This window comes from Symphalangus syndactylus, chromosome 1 (genome assembly GCF_028878055.3).
Source record: "Symphalangus syndactylus isolate Jambi chromosome 1, NHGRI_mSymSyn1-v2.1_pri, whole genome shotgun sequence".
NCBI classification, from domain to species: domain Eukaryota; kingdom Metazoa; phylum Chordata; class Mammalia; order Primates; family Hylobatidae; genus Symphalangus; species Symphalangus syndactylus.
Window position 1 is genome coordinate 102,058,530 of NC_072423.2, and position 23,806 is coordinate 102,082,335.

At 65.4% G+C, this 23,806-nt stretch overlaps 1 protein-coding gene across 1 annotated transcript in view; it reads right to left on the bottom strand.

Moving 5' to 3' along the window:
- The window catches only part of MUC5B (mucin 5B, oligomeric mucus/gel-forming), a 37,702-nt gene extending 16,825 nt beyond the window's left edge, over nucleotides 1-20,877 (bottom strand). The window contains exons 1-31 of the mRNA XM_063636159.1: nucleotides 20,666-20,877; nucleotides 17,924-17,980; nucleotides 17,383-17,454; nucleotides 16,788-17,049; nucleotides 16,519-16,633; nucleotides 16,265-16,355; nucleotides 15,882-15,988; nucleotides 14,746-14,947; nucleotides 14,215-14,340; nucleotides 13,708-13,825; nucleotides 13,422-13,560; nucleotides 12,964-13,074; nucleotides 12,288-12,357; nucleotides 11,732-11,869; nucleotides 11,063-11,227; nucleotides 10,679-10,773; nucleotides 10,451-10,577; nucleotides 9,953-10,208; nucleotides 9,373-9,428; nucleotides 8,857-8,957; nucleotides 8,486-8,637; nucleotides 7,890-8,028; nucleotides 7,700-7,810; nucleotides 6,792-6,968; nucleotides 6,199-6,438; nucleotides 4,321-4,477; nucleotides 3,784-3,912; nucleotides 3,407-3,551; nucleotides 3,262-3,305; nucleotides 2,975-3,172; nucleotides 528-2,498 (exon numbers count right to left, since the gene is read on the bottom strand). Of these exons, the coding sequence (XP_063492229.1) occupies nucleotides 528-2,498; nucleotides 2,975-3,172; nucleotides 3,262-3,305; nucleotides 3,407-3,551; nucleotides 3,784-3,912; nucleotides 4,321-4,477; nucleotides 6,199-6,438; nucleotides 6,792-6,968; nucleotides 7,700-7,810; nucleotides 7,890-8,028; nucleotides 8,486-8,637; nucleotides 8,857-8,957; nucleotides 9,373-9,428; nucleotides 9,953-10,208; nucleotides 10,451-10,577; nucleotides 10,679-10,773; nucleotides 11,063-11,227; nucleotides 11,732-11,869; nucleotides 12,288-12,357; nucleotides 12,964-13,074; nucleotides 13,422-13,560; nucleotides 13,708-13,825; nucleotides 14,215-14,340; nucleotides 14,746-14,947; nucleotides 15,882-15,988; nucleotides 16,265-16,355; nucleotides 16,519-16,633; nucleotides 16,788-17,049; nucleotides 17,383-17,454; nucleotides 17,924-17,980; nucleotides 20,666-20,735 (5,941 nt within the window). The 5' untranslated portion in view covers nucleotides 20,736-20,877. The remainder of the gene's footprint in view (nucleotides 1-527; nucleotides 2,499-2,974; nucleotides 3,173-3,261; nucleotides 3,306-3,406; nucleotides 3,552-3,783; nucleotides 3,913-4,320; nucleotides 4,478-6,198; nucleotides 6,439-6,791; nucleotides 6,969-7,699; nucleotides 7,811-7,889; nucleotides 8,029-8,485; nucleotides 8,638-8,856; nucleotides 8,958-9,372; nucleotides 9,429-9,952; nucleotides 10,209-10,450; nucleotides 10,578-10,678; nucleotides 10,774-11,062; nucleotides 11,228-11,731; nucleotides 11,870-12,287; nucleotides 12,358-12,963; nucleotides 13,075-13,421; nucleotides 13,561-13,707; nucleotides 13,826-14,214; nucleotides 14,341-14,745; nucleotides 14,948-15,881; nucleotides 15,989-16,264; nucleotides 16,356-16,518; nucleotides 16,634-16,787; nucleotides 17,050-17,382; nucleotides 17,455-17,923; nucleotides 17,981-20,665) is intronic.
- Nucleotides 20,878-23,806: the final 2,929 nt, after the last annotated feature.

Consider the following 23,806-nt stretch of genomic DNA (forward strand, 5'->3'; position numbering starts at 1 on the left):
GGGAGTGGTAGTGATGGATCTGGTGCTCGTGGGAGTTGTGGCACAGTGGCTGTCGTCGCAGCACAACAGGCGCACATGAAAGTTGTGGCAGTACCACAGGGGCCCAAGTTGGTCACGGTTCCTACACACCAGCCCAATGCTCACGTCACATTGCACCACCTGTCCCAGGGCCTCCAGTGGCTGGTCGGGCTCCATCTCAGAGCGGCACTCAATGTCCTGTGGATGCTCACAGAAGGTGTGGCCAGCCGAGCGGATGACCCCAAAGGTCTCAAAGTCCCCGCCGTCAGGGCCGGGGCTGGGGTAGTCCTCATCAAACCAGTCTGTCCAGGTGCAGCGAGGCACACAGCCCGTGCTGGGAGATGGGGGGCCGGAGGGCAGGGTCGTCCTGATGGTGGGCCCAGAGCTGGAAGTCTGCAGGGTTGTGTGCACACGGGCGGTCACCGTGGGGGACGTTGTGGGGGTGCTGGTCACAGTTGGACTGGTGGGCATGGACAGAGCCTGGGAGGTCTGCTGCCCCCTGGTAGGGAGGAGGCTGGTGGTGGAAGCTGGAGGGGCAGAGGGACTGGGGAGGGACACCCTCTCTGTGGTCTTGGAGAAGCTGGGGCCAGTTTGAGTGGTGGCCAGAGTTGAGGGTCCTGTTACTGCTGGTGACTTGGTGCTCCAGGTTGCAGTGGCTGTGGGAGTGGTGGCCACCATGGCAGTGGTGGCTGTGGAGGCAGTCACTGTGGGGCTGGTGGCCGCTGTGGTGGCCTCCGTGGAGGTGAGTTTGGGTGCCTGTGTGTAGGAGGTGGGCGTGGGGGCGGCTGTGCTGGGGCAGTGGCTGTAGTCGTCACAGCAAAGCACACGCACATTGTAGTTGAAGCACATGTTGAACCTGCCCGTCTGGTCCTCATTCTTGCAGGTCAGCCCCGTCTCCAGGCTGCAGGTCAGCACCTGCCCGACCTGGTCGATGCTTACCTCGGGGTAGTTCTCCGCCCGGCACTCTATGCTCTTTGGTGCCCAGCACATCTTGCCCCCAGCAGCCTTGATGTTTTCAAAAGTTTCCATGTCCCCTCCTGCAACCCCTGAGGTTGGGAAGTCCACGTCAAACCACTCTGTCCACTCACACTTCGGCTGACAGCGGGTTGTGCCCTGGCTGGTGGTGGCCTCAATCAAGGGGGTTGGTGTCGTCTCTGCCCTGGGCGTGCTGGTGTTGGCCCGAGAGGTGGACAGCTTGCTCGTGAGTGTTGGCGCCAGGCTTGTGGTCAGCGGCTCTTTGGAGCTGGTGCTGGCTGTGCCTGTCGGGTGAGCTCTGGAGGTTGCCATTGTTGTTGTGGCCAGTGTGGATGGCTGTGAGGGGCGCCATGTGCCCGAGCTCCCCGTGGTCGCTGGAAGGGCTGAGTGTGTTGGAAGGCTGGATGTGGCCACCCCTGGGACAGTGGGTTCTGTGGAAGCTGCAGGAACCGTGGGGCCTCTTGTGGTGGCTGTACCAAGGGTGCTTGTGTATCTGGGGGATGTCAGTCCTTTTGAGAGAGTGGGGACTGCTGTGGTGCTGGGCAGGGGAGCCCTGGTCACCCCTGGGCTACTCGTACGCTGCAGCGTTGAGAACAGGGCCTGGGTGGTGGTGGTGGTGGCTGTCTCCGGCTCTGTGGCTGGTGGCGGGGTTGTGGCACGTCCCCTACAGTGGTCGGTGCTGCAGCACAGGACCCGGATCCTGTAGTTGTAGCACATCTTGAACACGCCCTCCTGTTCCCGGTTCCTGCACACCAGGCCGAAGCGGACGTCACAGTGCACCTTCTGCCCCACCTGTGCCAGGGTCCAGTTGGGGAAGCTCTCGGCCTGGCACTCTATGTCTTTAGGCTGCTGGCATAAGTGCCCTCCCGCGGCCTTGATCTTATCGTAGGACTCAATGTCCCCCCCAAGTTGTTCAGACTTGGGGTAGTCCTCATCAAACCACTCTGTCCACTGACACCGGGGCTGGCAGGTGGTGGTACCTGGGGCCGGGGGGGTGACCGTCACTGGGCCTGAGCTGGACCCAGCCTGTGAGGTGAGGGCCGCCGTCGACTGGACGCTCGGGGTCACCCATAGGGTGGTCTTTTCGGTTGCTGTGGTCTGGGTGGGGGTAGGCACAGCAGGCTCCGTGCTGGCACTGAAGGAGGGCTGGGGGCTGCTGCCTGGGGCCGGGGAGGGGCCACAGGGCACGTATTCACAGCAGAGAACCCGCAGCTCATAGTCGTGACAGAGCGGGGGGCTCTGCTGGCTGTTGGCGCACATCAGCCCCCGCATGCGGTCACAGTCCACCTGCTGGCCCAGCTCCTCCAGCGGCATGTCGGGAAGCTGCCCCGCCCGGCACTCGATGTCAGCCGGCATGGGGCACACCTGGTACCCTCTCTGCCTCAGGTTTTCAAATGTCTCGAAGTCTCCACCTCCCAGGCCGGGCTCTGGGCGGTGCCCATTGTACCAGCTGGACCAGTGGCAGAACTCGCGGACACACACGGTGGAGACCGGGAGGGCCGGGCCTGCAAGGGGGGTGGGAGAGGGGTCCTGGCTCAGCATCCTCCAGTCCTGGCCTCACAAGGTGGAGGGGCCCCCGAGGACCCTTTTCCCAGGGCTGGCCCTGCCCCTGTGGGATACTGGGGACCCTAGTGCCTGCCTCAGCCTTGGTTAGAGCCGTTTCTGCGTGAGGGACTGGGGCCTGGCAGCCTGGCCTTGAGGGAGCCGGCTGGCTGGGACAGGCCATGCTGAAGGATGGGACGGAGTCTGGGAAAGCTTTATTGTCCCCTTGGGGTATCCCATCAGTCATTGTGCTGAGGCTTCATGGGGAGCCCCTGGAGACATGCAGGGTGTTGGGGGGCCGTGTACCCCAAGACAGAGCCCGGCAGGTCAGTGGATTGGGACTGTCACTACCATCCAGGGCACCTGCACCAAGAGCCCAGGGGGTTCCTCCTTGTCACCCAGGTGTGACCGGGCCTCAGGAGAGCCAGGTAGGGCTTACTTGTCGTGGAGTGGGGGACCCAGGTGGTGGTGAAGGTGAATGGCGTTGTGGCTGGAGTTCCAGGACATGCCACAGCCTTCCTGATGATGGTGCCGTTGCTTCCGCAGATGGCGATCAAGCAGGCGCCAAGCCCATCGGTGGTGTTGTAGATGACGTCCTGGTAGCTGTAGGTCCTGTCCTCATAGGTGCAGGTGCAGGCTGGGGATGGAACCGACAGAGTCACCCAGTGCCTCTAAGCCCCTGGCTGCAGCCCTCACCGGCCCGCTAACCCCCCGACCCTTCCTTACCCTCAAGGCTGTGAGCGCACTGGATGCCACTGGGTGTGCAGTTACTGGGGGTGGGGGAGAGGCGAGCTGAGGGCCTGGGGGGCAGCCTGTGGGGCCTGCTCCCCAGCCCTGCTCCCCCAGCGCCACCCGCTCCCCACCCCCTCACCAGCTCTGGCAGTTCTCCGCTGTGGGGACCCTTGCACCGACATCATAGTAGTTTCCGTCCTTGTCGTAGCAGCCACACTGGGCCACGCACTTCATCTGGTCCTCATTGAAGAAGGGCTGACTGGGTGGGCACTTTGGGTAGCAGCCTAGGGCCGGCAGGGTGAGCAGAAAACTCACCAGGGCCCTTTAGTCTCTCCAGCCAGGGGCTCCGTGCTGCAGGGAGTAGCTGCCCCCCACCAGCCAGCAGGGGCCTGCCCTCAAGGCTTGCATTGTGCAGTTTACGGGAGCCTACACTGCACCCCTGGGGATCCCTAGCCCCCCACATACACTCGGGAACCCAAGGATAGGAGGCTCCATCCAAGAAAGGCTGCCCCTCACCTTCCAGGCCAGGCAGGTCCACCAGGCAGTGCCCACTGGGGTTCCGGCAGGTTTTCAGGCAGGGTGCCCCGCAGGGCTGGTAGTGCCACTCACAGCCCCCGTGTGGGTTGTAGAAGTCACAGAACAAGGCTGGGGCACAGAGGGCAGAGGCTAAGGAGGCGCCCACTGGCCCTCAACCCTGTTGTGCAGGGCAGCCCCCACCCCGGGTGTGGGGGCCGATGTCCCCAGGGCCAGACCCGGGCTTGTCCCAGACATGCAGGGCCTTGGGCCGGGTGGTGCCTCACCTTCCCCTCCACTCCCCAGCCCTGCTCTTGGAACTCCTGTCCAAGAGCCGTCTTGTACTGGGGCGACCTGTCTGGTGGTTTTGCACAGGTCTTCCTCTGTGCATAGGAAAGTGTGCACTCACGTGGAGGCACATGCGTGTTGGATGTCTGTGTGCAGCTCAGGCCCAGGCCAATGCACCTATGGAGGCCGCCACACCTCCTCCCCTGCCCCGGCTGCTCCACCCTTCAGCACCACGGACAGAGCCCGACTCACGGCAGGTGTCCGGAGTCCGCCAGGACACACACAGGCCCGCGTCGTGGCAAGCCTGGGCGTAGGCGGCCACAGCCGTGCAGAAACACTCGCAGTCGCCACCCGAGTCACAGGCACACGCGTCGTTCACGCAGGCCTCGTAGTACTTGGTGGAGTCAACCTGGGGGCGAGGCCAAGATGCAGCTCAGCCAGGCCAATGTGCCCCCCAGCCAGGGGGTGGCTGGCCCAGGGCCAGTTGCTGGAACCATTTGTATTTCAACACCCCCCATAGCAGCTCTCTGAGCTCCGGGGCCTGGAATACCTCAGAGCGTGCCCCAAATGGGAGCTGCCCAGCACTTCTCCAGCCCACCTGTGCCCTCGTCCAGCTATATCCCTGCCCACCCACCCACCTGTACACCTGCCCATCTGCCCACCTGTCCATCTGCCCACCTATGCACCTGCCCACCTATGTGCCTGCCCATCTGCCTGCCTTCACATGTGCTCTTTGGATTCTTCTATCACGTGGATCCGGTCATGTGGCCCACAGGTTTCAAACCCATGTAGAGCATAGCACCCTTGCTCACCCTCTGCCCTCACCCCTACCTCCCTCTGCTGCAGTCGTACTGGCCTCCTTTCCACCTGGGGGCCTTCCCTCCAGCCGACCCAACCCCTGCCCAGGGCCCTCCACATCCGAGCATCTGACCACCCAGTGCCCGCCGCCTTGCTGCCTCCTCTGGAAGCTCTGTGAGAGTCAGCCTCGTCCCCTGATCACTGGGGTGAGCCCAGAACATGCCAGGCTGTTCCAGGCACCCAGTGAATGTGCACTAAGGAAGGAGTGGTCACTTCCTTTCCAGACCAGCCACGTGGGGAGCCGAGCTGTGAACCCGTTCTGACCATGGGAAGCTGCCTACTTCCTCCACACAGCCCACACCCCTCCCAGGCCCCATCTGAACCTGGGCTCAGCTTTGTCAGGCCACAGGACCTTCCAAGTGGTCACCAGCTGCCTTCTCAAGAAGGCAAGCGGCAACCAACATGAGAGTGCTTCAGGGCCTCCCACGAGCGAGTATGCCCACTGCTGCCCCTACGACAGCCCCTCATCTCAGCTCCTGAGCCACCATGCTGTGTGCCTAAGTGGGCACTCAAGTCTTCCTTAAGATGACAGGAAACTGCTTTTTGGTTTTTTGTTTTTTTGTTTTGAGACAGAGTCTCAACTCTTTTTGCTCAGGCTGGAGTGCAATGGCGCGATCTTGGCTCACTGCAACTTCCTCTTCCCAGGTTCAAGTGATTCTCCTGCCTCAGCCTCCCGAGTAGCTGGGATTACAGGCACGCACCACCACACCCGGCTAATTTTTGTATTTTTAGTAGAGACAGGGTTTCACCATGTTGATCAGGCTGGTCTTGAACTCCTGACCTCAGGTGATCCACCTGCCTCAGCGTCCCAAAGTGCTGGGATTACAGGCATGAGCCACCGCGCCCAGTCAGGAAACTGCTTTTTGGATGTGTCTGCTTAAGGCTGATCTCTGATTCCTCCCTGGCTGGGTGGGGAGCCAGGCTGGCGTTCCAGTTTGTGCTGAGGACTGGGCAGGTCTGGGGATCATAGAGGAGGGTGGCTGGGGCCACATCGAGGGCTGCCCCTCCCTGTGAGTCTCTGGGTGTGACTGAGGCTGTGGTCAAAGGAGTGGCTGGGAAACAGCCAAGATGGCTTTGTGCCAGGGGCAAGAGGCACAGGTGTGGGGCTAACGGGAGATCCAGACTTGGGACCTGACATCCAGGACCGTGTGCCGTGGGACATGGTCAGACCCTCCTTGGAGCCCTGCTGTGTGCCCAGAAGACCCAGTTCTCAGCGGGAAGGAAGCAGCCGCCATCCCCACCAGACCTTGCCTGCCAAGACCAGAGCCCCACCTGGGAGCGGCAGGCGGCGAAGGTGGGGCCGTGAAGGATGCTGCACTGCTTCTGGGCCCAGGACTTGCGGAAGGGGTTGGCTGTGCAGGGGTCCTTGGGCACCAGGGCATCCGGGCAGGAGGGTGAGAGCTTCCAGCTGTTCCCGAACTCCAGCGCGTCCCCCACCACGGACCGGCTACGTGTGGCAAAGTCATTGATGGCATTGTCATCGAAGTTCCCGCACAGGCCGCAGACCCTGCCCTGCAGAGGCAGCGAGAGAGTGGGGCCCTGGAGCTGGGGCCACAGGCATCCGTGGGAGGCAGTGCAGAGCCCGCCCTGGGGTCCAGAGCCCTCGGGGGATGGAGGGATGGCAGCCGGTTCCCCAGGCAGTGCCTGGTGAACTTGCAGGGGACAGGTGTGCAGTGGGTCCCTGGGTGGGCCGCTGGGTGGCATCTGCTTCCCTGCAAATCCCTCTGCCCACTGTGGAGACCACAGGCAGGGCCCTCGCCAGCCAGGCTCACGCACTCATGGGTCAACGAGTCCCACCCGGCACCAGGGTTTCTGTCACTGTGAGAGGGTCCTGCAGGGCCTAGAAGTGCACGGTCCGAGCTCACCTTGTAGTCCTGGTGCAGTCGGATGAACACGCTGGTCTTCCGGTCCCAGGACACGGCCATCCCGCGGGTCTCAATGACCAAGAAGATCCCCATGTAGCGGATCTTGTAGGGTGGGTCCCCACCTGGCCCTCGCACCACCGCCTTAAAGGTCCCCTCCTGGAGGATCAGCTCGTAGCTCTGCAGGGGAGGCAGATGCCGCCGGAAGCTGACCCTGTGGCCCCCGGGTAGGGGCCTGAGACCCCGGGATGCCCCACCCAGTACTCTGCAGGTGCACAGGGGTCCTCAGCCCCTCCCACCATCTGCAGGGAGCATCCCGGCCAGCGGCACTGCTCTCTCCCCTGGGAGCTCCAGCCCCCCTTTGTTGGAGTGGGTGTTTCTGGGTGTGGCAGGGTGAATGGTGGCTCCTGAAAATGTCTGTCCACATGCGAACTCCCAGAACCTCGGCGTGGGCCCTCATGGGGAGAAAGCATCTCTGCAGATGGGATTAAGTGAAGCATCTTGAAATGAGATCATCCTGGACTACCTGGGTGGGCCCTAAATCCAATGACCAGTGTCCTTACAAGAGACAGAAGAGAAAAACAAAAACAAGAAGAGAGAAGACAGACGCAGACAGCGGGAGGCCACAGGCAGCCACAGCCCAGGGACGCCTGCCGCCCGTGAAGCTGGAAGAGGCAGGAAGGACCTCCCCAGACCCTGGACAGGGAGTGTGGCCCTGCCTGCCTGGATCTCTGACTTCCGGCTCCAGGACTGAGAATGCATGCCTGTTGTCTAAGCCCCCTAGTTTGTGGCTGTTTGGAACAGCAGCCCCCAGCCAGGACACTGCTGAGAACCTGTGGGTGCAGCTAAAACCTCACGAAGCTTCCCTGCGGGCCGGCTCGTTGGCTGCAGGGTCGGGGGGCCGCTCTCACCTCCACGAAGAGCTTGATGGCCTTGGAGCAGGTGGTGCCGGTGGTCCCACAGGGGATGTTCTCGGTGACGATGCGGAAGGTCCCGTGGGTGGTGTTGTCCCCACAGTAGTCCTGGGCCAGAAAAAGACAAGCTGCTGGCTGCGGGCTGGAGTGTGTCCGGCCTGCAGGATCGGGCGAGGGGGCGGCGTACCTGGGCCAAGATGTACTCGCAGCTGCCTTCAAAGCTGTAGCGCTCGCCATCAAAGGTGATGAAGTGGCCGTCCCCGTAGGCCACACAGGTGCCCAGGCAGAGCCGGTGGCTGCACTCCCACCTCCGGTTCCTGCAGGTGCTGTGAGGGGCCACAACGGTGCCTGCTCACAGGGGCCTGCCCTCCCGGCCTTCCTGAGACCCGGCACCCAGGCCTGTGCAGGTCAGCATGGGGCCTCAGCCTCCCCAGGCCCAGCCTGACCTCTCCTCCATGGAAGGAGTGGTGTCCCCCACTGTGAATGCAGGGCACGCAGCCCCACCAGGCTTCTGGTAGCACCACGGCCCCTGGGCCACCTTCCAGAGGACGCACAGGACAGCCCATGGCTTTCCTAGCAACTCTCTCTCCTGCCACGGCCCCACCTCACCCTGGCCAGCTGGCCCCCTGCCCTCCCTGGCCCACTGCACTTCCCGCAGGCTGCCCCCGCCCGCTGCCCTCCCTGCTTCCTGCCCTCCCCGCCCCCGCCCGCTACCCTCCCCGCCCCTGCCCTCCCCGCCCGCTGCCCTCCCCGCCTGCTGCCTCCGAGGGACTCACGACCCACCAGGTGTTGCAGTCGACCCTGATGGTCTCTCCAGGCTTGTAGGTGGCCTCGTTGTGCACGCAGGGGCAGTCCTCCTCGGCAATGCAGCCCCCACTCCCGTCCGACACCAGCCCCGGGGGACAGACACAGCCGGACACGCAGTGTGTGCTGAACTGTGGGGCCCAGGCAGGTACCGGTCAGGGCCGGACACCAGAGTGGGCAGATGTTACTCACCCTCTGGGACAGGCGCACCCAGCTGCCCCCAGGGCAATGCATGGGCCAGGGCAGAGCTTCCGGGGGGGTGTCTCCAGGACCACCAGATCCCTGGGCTCGGGAGCTGGGAAAGCTGGGACCCCTTCCCTGCCCACCCCTCCCTGAAGCATGGAACTCACACAGCCCACGTCCAGCGTGTGGCAGCTCCGGAGGCACTCGGCCCCAGGGGTGCCCGCCGAGCTGTTGCTGCAGTCCAGGTACACCATGGGGGCGGTACACCCTGGGGGCAGAGCTTGGTGGGAGGGGTCCTGGGGAAGGGCAGCCGCGGCCCTCGACTGACCCCAGGCAGCCCTGAGCCTGTCCTGCTGATCAAACTAACGGCGCCCGAGCCAAAGCTTCCATGACACCTGCAGCCCCCAACCCCAGGACACCCTAGCCACTCTGTGGGGCAGAGACCCACTGGCCCCTCCATCCCTGGCATGTCGGGGCATGGGTGCCTGTGGCAGAGCCCAGGTGAGGACTGACCTGGCCCAGCAGGGCTCAGGAGGGGTGGGGCGGGTTGGGGCGTGTTGGGGCTGGGCCAGGCGGGGTGGTGCGGTGCAGGGCCGGGCAGGGCCAGGCAGGGCGGGGAGGGGCGGGGCGGGGCAGGGCAGGGCCGGGCAGGGAGGGGCCGGGCAGGGCAGGGTGGCACTTACCTGTGCTTTTCTGCAGAGAGGCTCCCAGGCAACTCAGCTTCCCACCCGTACATGAACTACAAGAGATGGACGGCACGGCCTGGACCTGTGGCCCTCACCCCACAGACCCCACCCCCGGGCTTCCAAGCCCCCGCCGAACACTGGGCCTCCCCAGCCTGGCCACCTCCTTGTAAGGCCAGACGGTGCCTGCTGCTGTGTTTGCTGGGAGCCCCCAAATCCCCTGGAGAAGCATGGGTAAATACACACAGGTGGGCAGCAAAGCAGCCAGGACCCTGGGCTTAGGAGCGGCCTTTGAGCCCAGGGTGGGAGTAGGGGCCACCCACCTTTCCTGGCGGGGGCTGCCGTGTGGACCCAGCTGAGAACAGCCAGCAGGCGTCCTCCCAGGGCCACCTCCACTCCTGGCCTCTTTCCCGGCTGAGAATTTTCTCTTCAGAATGTGCTGGGTCCACCCTGCGCCCCCCTCCCCAGCCTGGCCCCTCGTGTCTCAGAACCCTCGGAGGGAGGCACAGAAGCCTTTGGGGAGGGCGGGAAGTGGCTTTGAGGAGCACCCAGGGACCTGCTTTCCCCCCCTGCCCCTTACCACACGGCGCCTTCGTCGTGCACAACCTCTCCAGGAGCCAGCACGGTGCCATGAACGTAGCAGGGGCACTCCTGGGCGGGCACACAGGTGCCCGCGTCATTGAGGAAGGTGCCCGCAGGGCAGGTGCAGCCGTCCACAGGCACGAAGGAAACGCTGCAGGTGACGTCGGCCTCACTCAGGCCGCGGCAAGTGGGCTGGCAGGCATCCACCACGTAGGCGTAGCGCTGGGACTTGGGGCAGTTCTGCATGTACTTGGCTATGGTCGGTGGGGCCAGGGGGGACAGGTCAGCGGCCGAGCAGCCTGGCCAGCCCCCATCTTCAACTCAGCATCCCCGTCTGTGACGTGGGGATCGCAAGGGCATGAGGTTCTTGCGAGGCTGGGATGAGGAGGTGCAAAGCTCTGGGCTGAGAACCGTGTGAGTGACGGCTGCTGCTGGCCAGGGTCCCCCGCACCCCCACGCAGCGTGGACACATCCCACCCCCAGCACGGGCACTCACTGCAGACGCCGTCCCTCCAGCCGCTGAGCTGCACGCCCTTGGCAGCGCAGGCGTGCACATAGGAGGACAGCGCGGCACACAGGCAGTCCTCGCTCCGCTCACAGTTGCAGGTGTCAAACATGCAGTTCTGCAGAGGTGGGGGGCGTCGGGGCGTCAGGGACCCCAGCCTGCCAGGGCTCCCCCACCCATCCTGCCCAGGCGTGGGGGTCTGGCCTCATGGCCTCTCACCGAGTGGAAGGGCTTGGGGTTGATGACGGAGTGGCAGCGTGAGAAGGCACCGTTCGGGTCGGTCAGGCGCGAGCACCAGTGCCGGGCGTAGTTCTCTGCGGGGAAGACCCAGCCTCATCTCCATGCCCTGCCCCGAAGCCCACACCCCTGACACGCAGGCCTGTGCCCCCCTCAGCCCGGGGAACAGTGAGTTGGAATTTGCAGCTCACCTGCTGCACTTTGGGGGGTTCTGGCCACCTGGCCCCAAGCACCTCCTCCTGATGCCTCCCACCTGCCTCCATGGGGTCCCCAATCCCACCCAGGGATCCCCGTGGCCCAGGGGACAGGAAGGTGCTGGGTGGAACTTGAGCCTGGGGTGACTGTGGGGGTGGGGGCGAGGAGTACCATTCTCCACACTGAGGGAGCAGGGGTCCTCAAAGCTGTTCCTGGCATTGGCACAGGCGGCCTGGGCCTTCCAGGTGTTGGCGAAGGCTGCGCCAGTGGCCTCCACCACCCCACTGAGGGCCGTGAAGTCGTCAGCCTGGTTCTGGTTGAAGTTCCCACACAGGCCTGGGGGCCAGGGTTGGGGGATGTCAGTGGCCGCTGTTGGGCCCACCCAGCTCCTGGCCCCTGCCATCCCTCCAGGCACCATACGGGGTGGAACGGCTGGGAGCCCTGTCCCAGGATTCTGCTCCCAGACCCTCTGCAGATAAGCCCCAGCGGGGGGCAGTCCCTGTGCAAAGTCAGCCCCTGTGCGAAGCCTGCCCCTGTGCAAAGCCAGCCCCTGTGCAAAGTTGGCCCCTGTGCAAAGCCGGCCCCTGTGCAAAGCCGGCCCCTGTGCAAAGTTGGCCTGAGCCAGGGCAGGGCTGCCGGCTCCATCCTCCCGGCTGGCTGCTTCATGGCTGCCAGTCCGATGCTGGTGTCCTGCGCTGACACCAGGGTCTCCGCCATGCCCTGGGAGCAGCCCCCTCCCCAGTCCCCTGCCTGCCTCTGCCTGCCCCTCCCTGCAGCGTGGCGCTAGTCCAGGCCCCGTCCCCACTGGACCTGTCCCCGAGGGCCCCTACCCAGCCTCACCGCACATCTGGCCCTGGTGGGCGGAGTCCAGCCTGACAAACACCTGCATGAGCGGCACCAGCTGCACCAGCAACTGCAGCCCGAGGCCTGTCTGCACCACGATGAAGAAGCTCGAGGGTGTGAACAGGGTGATGTTGGCTGCCGGGAGTGTGGGAGAGAGGCTGGTCAGGGGTGCAGGGTCAGATCTGGCCAGACTGGAGGGGCAGGGCATCCAGTGGGCCAGGCCACCCTGCTGAGACCCGGGAGTGAGACCCAGGCGTGGCCAGGAGCCCTCAGGCTCCCTGTCCTGCGCCTGTGGCTGCCAAGCCGGCTCAGGAGGAGACTGGGCTCCCCAAGAGAGTGGGGATGAGCAAGCTGGATGTGGGGTCCCTGCTGCTGCCGGGGTGGGATCCTGGCATTCCCACTCTGCAGATGAGAAACCGAGCACAGGAAGCTCCTGGAGCTGCCCGAGGCCACAGAAAGCTAGCAGGGGATGGAGCCGACACTGCCCAGGCTGTGGGAGCTGCCCCTGCTAGGAAGCGCCACCCGGCCCAGCCGTCCTGGGAGAGCCACGTACCTGCCGACAGGGGCAGCTGCGTGTAGATGGAGTTGAGGAACACGCCTCCATCTGCTTGGACCCGGATGGCCTGCGGGAGGAGGTGGGCGGGAAGTCAGCTGTGGGGAGGAACCCATTCCTGAGTCTCAAATGAGGGAGTGGCCTGCCCAGGGGCCCCCACCGGGGACAGAGCCCACAGAGAAGCTCAGGACCGGACCTGCGGTGCGCTCTGCTATTGCCCCCGGGGGAGGACCTGACCTCAGGGCTGGAGGGGGACCTGACCTCGGGGCTGGAGGGGGGACCTGACCTCGGGGCTGGAGGGGGACCTGACCTTGGGGCTGGAGGGGGACCTGACCTCGGGGCTGGAGGGGGGACCTGACCTCGGGGCTGGAGGGGGGACCTGGCCTCGGGGCTGGAGGGCGACCTGGCCTCAGGGCTGGAGGGGGGACCTGGCCTCGGGGCTGGAGGGGGGATATGACCTCAGGGCGGGAGGGGTGACATGACCTCGGGGCTGGAGGGGGGACCTGATCTGGGGGCTGGAGGGGGGACCTGGCCTCAGGGCTGGAGGGGGACCTGACCTTGGGGCTGGAGGGGGGACCTGGCCTTGGGGCTGGAGGGGGACCTGACTGTGTTTGCTCCCTGCACACCTTTGCATGCCCCTTCCTGTCCCAGCCCAGGGCCCCAGCCAGGTCCTCACCGTGTCCCCGCCATCCAGGCTGAGCGTCACTGCTTTCAGGCAGTTCTCGTTGTCCGTCAGGCCGCACTTCCGCAGCTCGGCCAGCACGGTGAAGCTGCTGTCAGCACATTTCTAGGGAGAAGGACCCACGCATGCATTGGGCCTGGCTCGATGATGTGGGGTGCCCCCCAGAAGGGTGCTGGGGATGCCCATGTGGGGGATGTGGCTCTGTGGGGAGGTGGCCCTTGGCACCTCTGGTCACCTCCCAGCAGCTTGTCTCAGGGCCTGGGGGCTCCTTGGCCCTGTGCCGCTCAGCAGGGAGAGCCATCCCTCTATGACCATCATGGGGACCCAGGGCTCCCTCTTCAGGCAGGGACATCCACCCCTCTATGACCATCGTGGGGGCCTTCCCTGGGTGGAAGGGGCGTGAGGGTCCCGAGAGGGTCTAGGTGTCTGAAGACCCGGCCCCACGCCCAGACCTTGGACAGAACGTAGCTGCAGTCACCATGCAGGTCGTAGAGTTTCTCATCGTAGGTGGAGATGTGGGCCCCGCCCTGCACAGAGCAGGTGCCAGGGCACGGCAGGTCCTGGCACTGCCATAGCCCCCCGGAGCAGGTGCTGGGGAGGGAGGCCGTGAGCAGAATCGGCATGTCAGGAGGAGGTGGGCCCCACCCCCCACACCCCCACCGCAGGTGGAGGCTGGTGGGTGTATACCAGGAGCTCCACACCCCCACCCCAGGCAGAGGCTGGCAGGTTCATAAATACCAGGAGCTGCAGGTGGTGTTGAAGGAGGTGCCAGGGCTGTAGGTGCGGCCGCTGTGGGTGCAGGGGCACTGCCCGAGGGGCAGGCAGCCAGAGTGCGTGATGTCATCCAGCACCGTGCCTGTGGGGGGGTGTGTGAGGCAGGGCCGGCCCATGCACGGGGGACACCAAGGTCAGAAGACACCAGCCTTGGAGACAAGCTGCCTCCCTTGGGGAGGAACTCCTGCTCCAGGACACTGCCCCCGCCCTGAGCTGCACCCGCTTGGATGAACACCAAGCACCTCTGGGCCTTGATTTCCCCACCATGCACAGCTGGCTCATGGCACTGCTCTGCCTCCCTCCACGCATCGTCTTCCGGCACCCTCCCAGCCAGTGCCCTTCCCACCCTGGGCCCTCTCGGGGGACCTTCTGGCATGAGGGGCTCTGCTTCAGGGCCTGATGAGGCTGGGGGTGGGGTTGGGAGCCGGGACCTGAAAGCCCCCTTTGGGGTCCAGGGCATGCAAGACCTGCCTGGGGGGCAGAAGCAGCCATCCACACAGTGGTCCTCGCAGAGCTGCGCGCGCTGGGGGTTGGAGCAGGTGTCTGCGCAGGGTGAGCCACACTCCTGGTGCTGCATGTTGAGGGGGCAGGTCCGGGCTGCACAAAAGGAGGCGGGGCTGGGCCAGGGGAAGCGCCCTGTACTGCCCGTGTGGTCAACCCCAGCCGCCTTCCACCACCTTCCACATGCCATCAAGTCCACAGAAGCCAGAGCTGGGCCCCAGGGTGGCCTTGACACCCCTCATCGTGGGCAGCTCCACCCTCCAGCCCCAGCCCCCGCCACCTCCTGCACAGCCTCTCCACAGCCTCTCCTTCTCCTGCAGCCCCCGGAGGCCCCAACCCCTCCTGGGGTCCTGGGGTGGCCTCTGCCCACTACGCCTGGGGTGGGTCCTCTGCCCTCCACCCCTGTCCCCCAGGCCTCCCCACCCCCCAATGGCCCCCAAGGCGCTCCCCCTGCCCCTTCTCTCCAGCACAATCCCTGGCGAAGGCCCTGGGAGCACTCACGGCAGAGCTCAGGGCGCCTCCAGTTCCGCGGCTGGCCCCCCGCGTGGGCGCACTGGCGTGAGTATTCCACAAAGGTGGCACACGGGCAGGTGGGGCAGCGGCACAGGTCCTGGGCGCAGGCGGCCAGGTACGCGGCGCTGTCCACCAGTGCGTGGCACTCCGCAAAGGCCGGCCCCAGCAGGGTGCGGTGGCAGATTCCCTCCTGGGGGGAGCACAGTGGGCCAGGCTGGGCACCCCTGCCATCCATGGGGGCTGCCACGGTGCTGGAACAGGACCCATGGCAGGCCAGGCCGGGAAGCCCTCTCCCTGTCGGGGTTCCTTGTACCCAGCCCCACCCCTTCCACCCACTGTGGCCGTGCAGAGCTCTGCTTGGCCCTTGGGAGTGGCCCATGACCCGGGATCCCCCACCCGGGATGTGCCTGCCTGTGGAGTAAGCGCCCAAGAAAGGTGCAGACCCCGCCCCAGGAGGCAGAGCCAAGGAGGGGAGGTGGAGGCCCCGCCCCAGGAGGCAGAGCCAAGGAGGGGAGGCGGAGGCCCCGCCCCAGGAGGCAGAGCCAAGGAGGGGAGGTGGAGGCCCCGCCCCAGGAGGCAGAGCCAAGGAGGGAAGGCAGAGGCCCCGCCCCGGGAGGCGGAGCCAAGGAGAGGTGGAGGCCCCGCCTCTCTGGGCAGCCCGGCAGGTTCAGGGCAGTCCAGTGCTGAGTGTCCTCCGTCCAGAGGCCCAGGGCTGCCGGCTGCGGCTGCGGGGCCCAGCTCCCACGGGGGCTGGTGCTGTCATTTACGGCACAATTTAAGGCTCAGAGATCCTGCTGATTTGGGGATCCTAGAGCCTCCAGGCCCCTTCTGAGTCCCCCTGCTGGTGGGAAGGGCTGGCTCCAGGCTCCCCGAGTGCCCAGCCTGTGCACCGTGGGCCTGTATTTGCTCACACAGATGGGCACACGCGTGGCCTGAGGAACACGCACATCACCACACTCAGACAGTGTGTACCGTGGAATTGAGCACACAGAGGGTGGCTGCCCGGCCTCCCTCCAATGTCACCATCTCTCCTCCAGCTGGGAACGTTCCTCAGACCTCGGCCCAGCTCCCCCTGGACCTGGAGGCCGTCCCTGCCCAGGAGCTGGGGGTAGGGGGGAACTCACCTCGTCCGTGCAGTTGCCGGCTGGCAAGGGCAGCGGGTCCGGGCACTGCTCCGTGGGCCCGTCCAACTTCTGCAGGTTCCCAAACTGGAGCGGGGTCAGCCTGGCGTCTGCCGGGAAGAAAGCAGGGGTGTGGTGGCTCTGAGGGGCACCTGGGGACAAGATATGGGCTCCCACTTCCTGAGCCCAGGCCAGAGGACTCCCACTCCTGCCTAGGGCCCAACGCCCCCGAGGGGCGCTCCTCCCACCATGTAGGGCAGAGTCCTCGTGGCCCCTCCCTGCCTGGTGCCCGGTCCGCACTCCGCACCCTCCTGGCCTCCCCGGGATTGTGGCTCTTGGTTGGCCGACATAATCGGTCACTGCCCCCTCACCCAGGTGGCACTCACTGTGGGCGTAGAACTCGTTGAAGGTCGGGAGGCCATTGAAGTCCCCACACAGGCCACAGGTCTGGTTGGCGTATTTGGGGTCCAGCTCCAGCTGAGAGTGGGGGAGGGACAGCTCCAGCCTCAGGACCTCTGATCCCCCCACCGGCAACATGCCCCAAGCCCCGCGACCCCAAGCCCAGGGAGGTATCCCTTGACTCCCGGTGGGGGTTTTGTGGCCAGGCCCGAAGGGGCAAGGGGCGAGGGGGCTTCCTCACCAGGGCACTGTCCTCTCCGTTCCACAGGAATGTCAGGACCAGCCGGATGCTGACCTTGACATAGTCCCCGCTCTGCTCCACGAGGAGGCCAGTGCGGCTGTAAGGCAGCTCCTCCCTGCGCAGACAGCGGGGTCTTTCCCTGGGCCCCGCCCTCCTGGCTGCCTGCCTGCCCAACCCCACCCCAGCCCTGGCCCAGGTCAGACACGGCCATGTGGGGAGGTCACACCGCATGGCCTGGCCCTCGCCCCTCCCCAGGGTGGCCGGCTCACCGCTGCCCGTTGATGAGGACAGAGCCGTTGGACGCCTCCAGCACCAGCCCCTGGGCCTTGATGACAACACGGGTGACCACAGGCCTGGAGCCCAACAGGCCTCGGCGCAGCTGGACGTTGAAGTCCTCATAGGCGGCGCCGCAGTGCTCGGAGAACACGTAGTTGCAGAGGCCGGGGAAGTGGAAGACGTCGCCGTCGAAGGTCTTGTAGTGGAAGTCGCCCCAGGTGCTGCACACCCGCCCGTTGTGCGCCGGGTTCAGGGCTGCGGGGAGCGCGGGATGAGGCCCATCCCCATGCCAGCCCCCCACGGGGTAGCCTCCCCTAAGCCGAGGCACCCTGGTTTTTGGAACGGAAAAGCCCATGGTCCTGGCTGTGCCCTGCCTGGCTCACCCTGGACTGCCTCTGTTTTGCTCCAAGACCCCTGACCCATCCCCATCCCCCAGGGTGGCCCGTGACCAGGAGACCGCCCACACGGAGGACTCTGGGTCTGGCCCAACGGCCCCACCTGGTGGCAGCTGCACCCCTAGATCTGGGCCCCCACCTTTGGGACTGGCAAACACCCCTTTCCCGGCTGGCAGGGGCAGCATCTGCTTACGGCTCAGGCTGGGGAAGACAGTGACGGGTGGAACAAAGCTCACGCGCCGGGTGGGCGAGGACGTCGGGGCACCTGTGGGTGAAGGCTGGTCACCCCAGGAACGTGGCCAGGAAAGGGAAGCAGAGACACCTTCCCCGGGGCCCACCCTCCTCGCCGGCCATCAGAGTTGAAGTGGAGCCCAAAACTGATGGGCTGGGGGCAAGGCAGACCCTTTACCCTTGGCCCTGTCTGCCCCACAAACACTGCTGCCCTTGTGTTTTGGCCTGTGTGTGCACACATGTGTGTGCCGGTGCAAGTGTGGGCACGCATGTGCCCTGTCCACGTGTGTGCATGTGTGTGCATGTCTCCTGCTCTGCACTTTCCTCTTCTTTGGAGCGCCAAGCTCCGCCTCAGGTGACGGGCATTGTCCTGGGCAGGGGACCCAGGGTGGGTCTCTGTCGGACGCATGGCTGCTCAGAGAGCCGTCTGCCTGCCCCAGCCCAAATTCCAGCCCCTCCAGCCTGGTCAGGAACCTCCCCGCCGCCCGAACCTGGCCACGTACCGCCGTCTGTGGTGTGCCCTGCACTCCCCCAGCTCGGTTCCGCAGGGCCCTGGGTCTCTGTGGGAAGAGAGGATGGGAGTCAGTGAGGAACCAGATGTGGCTGCCAGCCACAAACCTGACCATGGACCTGGCCACATCCCTGGTGCGGCAACCTCATGTGGGGTCCACGGTGGCGGTCTCCACGCCCTGCAGGTTCACCCGCACGGCACACTCTGGCCAAGGCCAGGACTCCTCAGCCGCTCAGGCCACCCCAACCGTCAGCCGCAGACTCCTTCCCTGCCACTCAATGCTATGGAAAGCCTGCAGGATGGAAGCTTCCAGCAGGGAGCCCTGAGCTGCCCCTGGCACGGCCTGCCCTGCCGAGGGACCCCAGCCCTCCCCGACTGACACGAGGGGATGGTGCCTCCTTCTCAAGTGATGGGGGAGAAAATGGAATCAGGAAAAGGCGTTGGCCGCCCCAAGGGGGGATTTCGCCCCATCCCACACATCCCTTGGAGAAGGACAAAGACCAGCTTTGTTAGGAGGACACACTTGGAGCCTTCCAGGCGTGACTTGGCAGAAACCTAAACACAGAACCAGTTTCGAACTCGATCCTAAGTCAGGGTGAGTGGGGCAGGCTGGTGGCAGGCCTCTGGGCCGCGCAAGGTGTGTGGCCGTTGATACTGGGATGGCTGCCCAAGGTCCCCCAGGCTGACCAGCGCCTCCAGGCAAGGCCTCACCCACCAACCCCATGGAGGCTGGACTCTGGGCTGAGAGCCTGAGAGGAGGCAGCTCCAACCCACAGGACTCTGAGGCCCCCCAGCCCCCCGGCCATAGTCTGCCCAGTTTGGGTTGGGGCGCCCCCTTCACAGGACCCCAGAGCTCCTCCCTGGAGCCTGATCTGAGTCGGCCCAGCCCAAGCCTGTGCACTGTGGGGAGGCGGGAGGTAAGGCCCCAGCCCCTACAGCACGGGCAGGGCTCAGCGAAGGGCCGGCCCCTGTGGTTCTCGCTCTGGCCTGGCCCTGCCTGGCTTTTCCAGCCAGGTCCTGCTGACATCTGGGAACCACCGCAGGGGCCGCCTCCAGAGGTCCAGGTTGACTGCCTTTTCCAGAAGGCCAGCCGCTCCCTGTGTCCTCCACCCCGACCCCCAGCCCACAGCCCTGCCCTTGTGTGCCGGCCCAACCAGCCACTCCCACGTCCTGGCTCCGGCCACAGACAGCCCCTCCCCACCCCAGCAGCCCCTCCCCAGCCCCAGGCAGCCCCTCACCCGCCCCAGGAAGCCCCTGCCCGGCCCGACGGCCCCTCCCCCACCCCAGTCAGCTCCTCCCCTGCCCCAGACAGCCCCTCTCCCACCCTGGCAGCCCCTCCCCACCCAAGCAGCCCCTCCCCTGCCCCAGACAGCTCCTCCCCCGCCCCAGGCAGCCCCTCCCCACCCAGGGAGCCCCTCGCCACCCAGGCAGCTCCTCCTCAACCCCAGGCAGCCCCTCCCCCCCCAGGCAGCCCCTCCCGCCCCCCAGGCAGCCCCTCCCCCGCCCTTGGTCGTCTGCTCCATGCGGTGCCCTCCTTGGGCTGGACCACCTGGGCCTCCATCTTGCAGCCAGAGAAGTGCCCACCACCAGCCACCCCATCACCTTGGGTTGTGTCCCCTAACATGAAGCCGCTCTGTGCAGGGCCTGCCCTCCCTGGCCACAGGACGTGCATCTCATGACTAAAGCACAGTCCCTGCCAGGGGCTTGATCTCCCCAACTTGGACGTGCGTGGAGGACAGGAGGACGGGTGGGCTGACAGTCCCTGGGCCCTGCCTGCTCGGGTGAGGGAAGCCAAGGCTGCATGGCCCAGAAGAATCAGATGCAAGGATTGGCTGTTCTGGTCAAACCAGCACCCAAACCTTGCAGCCAGAGGCAGCTCCCCCCGAGCCCAGGTTGGGAGCCACTGGGGGAAGCCCCCTGCCTCCAGCCCTGCTGACCACCCAGCCTCCCTTCCACAGATGGAGAGAGACCCCGGGGAGCCTCGCCTTCCCAGCCCAGACCCCAAGCTTGGGAGGGGGCAGAGGGCGGGGCAGGAAGGGGCTGCGGAGCCCGGCTGGGTGTCTCCCGGTGGCCCCTGGGGCTGCATCTTTCTCTGTTGACAGTAAGTATTAATGCTGCGGCTCTGGCCAAGAGACGGCAGACGAGGGAAAACGCTTGGCTGAGAGCCAGGCCGCCCGTGCAGCCTGAGATGCCCGCAGACGGCCCATGGGAGTCGGGCGTGGGTTGAGGCCTGGGCTCTCGCGGCTGGCTGTGCAACCCTTGAGGGTGGTACCCTCACCTGCCCTGCCAGCTATGATCCCCAGGCAGGTCGTGAAGGGTAGAGCCAGTCCTGGACAGGGGTCCACGCTAAGCCTGCCCCTGCTCACTCTGATGCCTGGGCCTCACGGGGCTCCAGAGAGATCCCCAGCTGCGACCCCCTCCCCCGTTGCCCATTCCTGTCCCACCCCCAAGACCAAGACCCTTTCGGTGGTCTCCCAGGGGCCTTGCCCTGCGGTCAGGGGCCCGACTTCTCCGGGACACCCCATCCAAGCCAGCCCCTGAGTTTCCTGACACTGTGAGCCCGTGGGGCCCGGGAGCCCTGTGTTGGGGACGGGTAGGGTCCCATACAGGACACTCAGGGGGTCGTAGGGGGATCTGCCCATCCACTCTGCAGGAGAAGCTCCCAGGCAAGCGACCCGCAGAGACCCCCGCCGTGAAGATGACATCGAGAGGGGGCGGAGTGGGGGACTCTTACCTGCCTGCGGCACCACGAGCACGGCCACCAGAGCCAACACCAGCGTCCGGCACGCATTCGGGCCACCCATCCTGGGGGCTGGCACGGGTGGGGGGATGGGGACGGGCAGGGAGGGAGCCAGGCCGGGTGCTTGCTCCCCTGGGGGCCCCAGCTTATGTAGCAGGGAGCCTTGGTCCCAAGCCAGGCCAGGCCACGCAGGGCACCGTGCTCTTCCCCGCTCTAGCCACGTGTGTTTGCTCTCGGGGAGGGGCTGTGGCAGGGGAGACGCCTGGATCAGGAAGGATTTGCAGCTCTGTGCCCTGAGGCCCAGGACGCCCCCACCCCCAGCAGCTTCTGAGAATCAGAAGGGAGAGGAGAAGGAAGGGCCTATCCCGCCTGGCACCCGTCCTAGATGGCAAAGCTGCTGGAAGGCAGGGCTGGCCTTGGACGCAGGGTCCGTGGAAACAGTGGTTAGCCAGCCTGCCTCACACTCATCCCCACTCCAGCTCCTGCTGGAAGGGAACCCCAGCCTCTGGGCAGCTCCCCCAGCCAGGGGAGGGCCCACGAGGCTGGAGCTCCTTTCCCACCACTGCTCAGCCTGAGCTCAGGCATGCACGTGGCCAGGATGCTCAGTCTGGGTGGCTTGTGGGGGTCCTTGGAGGAGGCCCTATTTCCAGAGACCCCAGCCCAGCTGACCAGACCCTTGGAGTCCGTGGGAGGTCTCTGGGCTGATCTGTTTCAAGGTTCACGTTCAAGGGGAAACTGAGGCCCAGAGTGTCTCCTGGCCATGCACATCGAGAGTCAGCTATGCTTGTCCAACGCCAGCCCTGATCCAGCCAGGCCAGAGGCTCCAGCCCTGAGTCCCATCTGGCCTCCACCTCACTCTGGGGCCTCCTCGTTAACCCTGGCAGGCTTGAGGAAGCAGCTGCTCCGGGGGGTCCCGGACCTGCCCGGGGTCCTCAGCCTGCCCCAGGTGGGAGCCGCAGAAGCCTAGCACCTCCCACTGGTGTCGGGTGGGCTTCCCAGGGGCCACGTGGTAAACGTCCCCGACGAGCGTCATCTACAGGACAGACAGCGTCATCTGCAGGACACTCCGTCTACGCTGCAAACACCTCTTGCAAACACCTCCTGCCTGTGTGACCCGTACCTCAGGTGTTCCCACCTCCTGGCTCCCTGGCCACCAGCGTCCTGAACGCTCCGTGGCGCAGACCCCAGGCGGGAAGCACCAGGTCGGGTAGTGTGGCCTCGTCCAGCCCCATGGGGACCCTAGGGTGGTTTCCAGGTCTGTTGTTTTGTTTGCGTCACAGTCGCCGTCACAGGGGCCCTGCACCAGTTCCCCCGCATTTGTCTTTCTGAAGTTAAATTCTTAGAGGTGGAGTTTCTGGGGCAAGAAGAAAACCCGTCTTCAAAGCTTCTGAGCTGCCTCACACTCAATAGGATGGCGGGGATCAAGAAACACAGGAAGTAAGAAATGTTGGCAGAGACGTGGGGACCCGGAGCCCTGTGCCCTGCTGGTGGGGGTGACTAGCAACTCCACTCTGGGTCTGTCCCCAGAAGAACTAAAGACGGGTCATGAGGGACATTTGCACACCCATGTCCACAGCAGCATCACTGAGAAAGGGCAGAAGCTGCCCACGTGTCCCTGGACGGAGAACTGGGTCAGCATCGTGAGGCCGATCCGTGCGGTGGAATACGGTTCAGCTGTGAAAAGGAGAGGCTGGCCCAGGCTGCTCCATGGGGGAAGCTGGGGACACTGTGCAGAGTGAGGCAGGTGGACACAGAGGACAAAGGCAGGAGGGGCCACTCGTGTGCTGCCCCTGGAGTCATGAAACCCGCAGAGACGGAGCGTGGACGGTGGGCGCCAGGGGCTGGCAGAGGGGATGGGGATCTGGTGTTTCATGGGGACAGGGTTTCAGCTTGGGAAGATGAGAACATTCTGGAGATGGAAGGCGGAGACAGCTGCACAGCAACATGAATGGACCTGGCCCGTTTTGCCATCTGTCACCCCTCATGGCTGAGGCCCCCAGGTAGCTCCTCAGAGCGAGAGGGCTGTGGTGGAGGCTGGGACCTGCCTTCTTCCTTTGTTCTTTGTGGCGGTTTCTCTAACTCAGGGCACACCTTAGGCTTCTGCCTGGCCCTGTACCTGGGTGGGGGGAGGGGGTCTCCCAGATCTCAGCACAGCGCAGACCCCTGCTCCCCGCTCATTTCTGGGACTCCAGAGCCTGTGCTCCCCCCACCCCACCGATGTCACTTCCAAAGCTGAAGGTTCCGAGGTCTCTGGGGTCTTCAAGCTCTCTTTCATATCCAGGCCCACAGATCCGCTGCAGCACGGCACGGCGGGAGGGGCAGGCGGGGATGCCTGGGCCAGTGGGCCTTGAGGATGGTCTGGAAGGTGGGCCAGAATCCCCACCCCTGGGCTCATGACTGTGACTGCACCCAGGCCCCGGCCAGACCCCTCTCCCCGGCCTTCCTGACTTCTCCAGGCCAGGCTGGGCAAATGGGGGGCTCCCGAACGCTGTGGCGCCTCATCCCTCGCACCGGCGGGAGGGGTGTGCCTGCTGCCCAGGCCTCTGCCGCGGACATCCCCCCGACGCACCCACCCAGATCTCCCACCTTGGCCACAAGCCCTCGTGGCCTCCCGCCTCCCTGCCCGCGGCTCCAACTCACAAGCCAATGCCCACCTGGGTGGTGGGGACAAGCCTGGTGTCTCCCCTGCTGGCCCCCACTGCCTGTCCCCTGCCCTCCCTGACCACGGCCAGTGCCTGCAGCCTTCATGGGGGCTGGTGGCCTACTGGGGAGCAGCCCCCTCACCCCCAGCTCAAGTGGGCCGGGCACCTTGGCATCAGCAAGATAGCGTTTTCTCCGTGGCAGAGCTGCAACCCTCAGGCAGCTCCTCTGTCCCTGCTCAGTGCCTGTGGTCCAACCCTCCCCGCCTCCACCCTGGAACAGCCTCGCCCGCCTGTGGCTGCTGGCACGCAGTGACACCAAACAAGTGGGGGCCCCGACTTTGCCCTCGTCCCTCCCGCTATGCACCTCCCCGGGCAGAGGGCCCCTTGGGAACTGGGCTGGGTCCGGGGCAGGGGTCCGAGGTGGACGTCAAGGCCACAGCTATTGAGACATCCCGGATGTGGCCCCGGGAGTCCGGCCTGTTTGCTCAGCGTG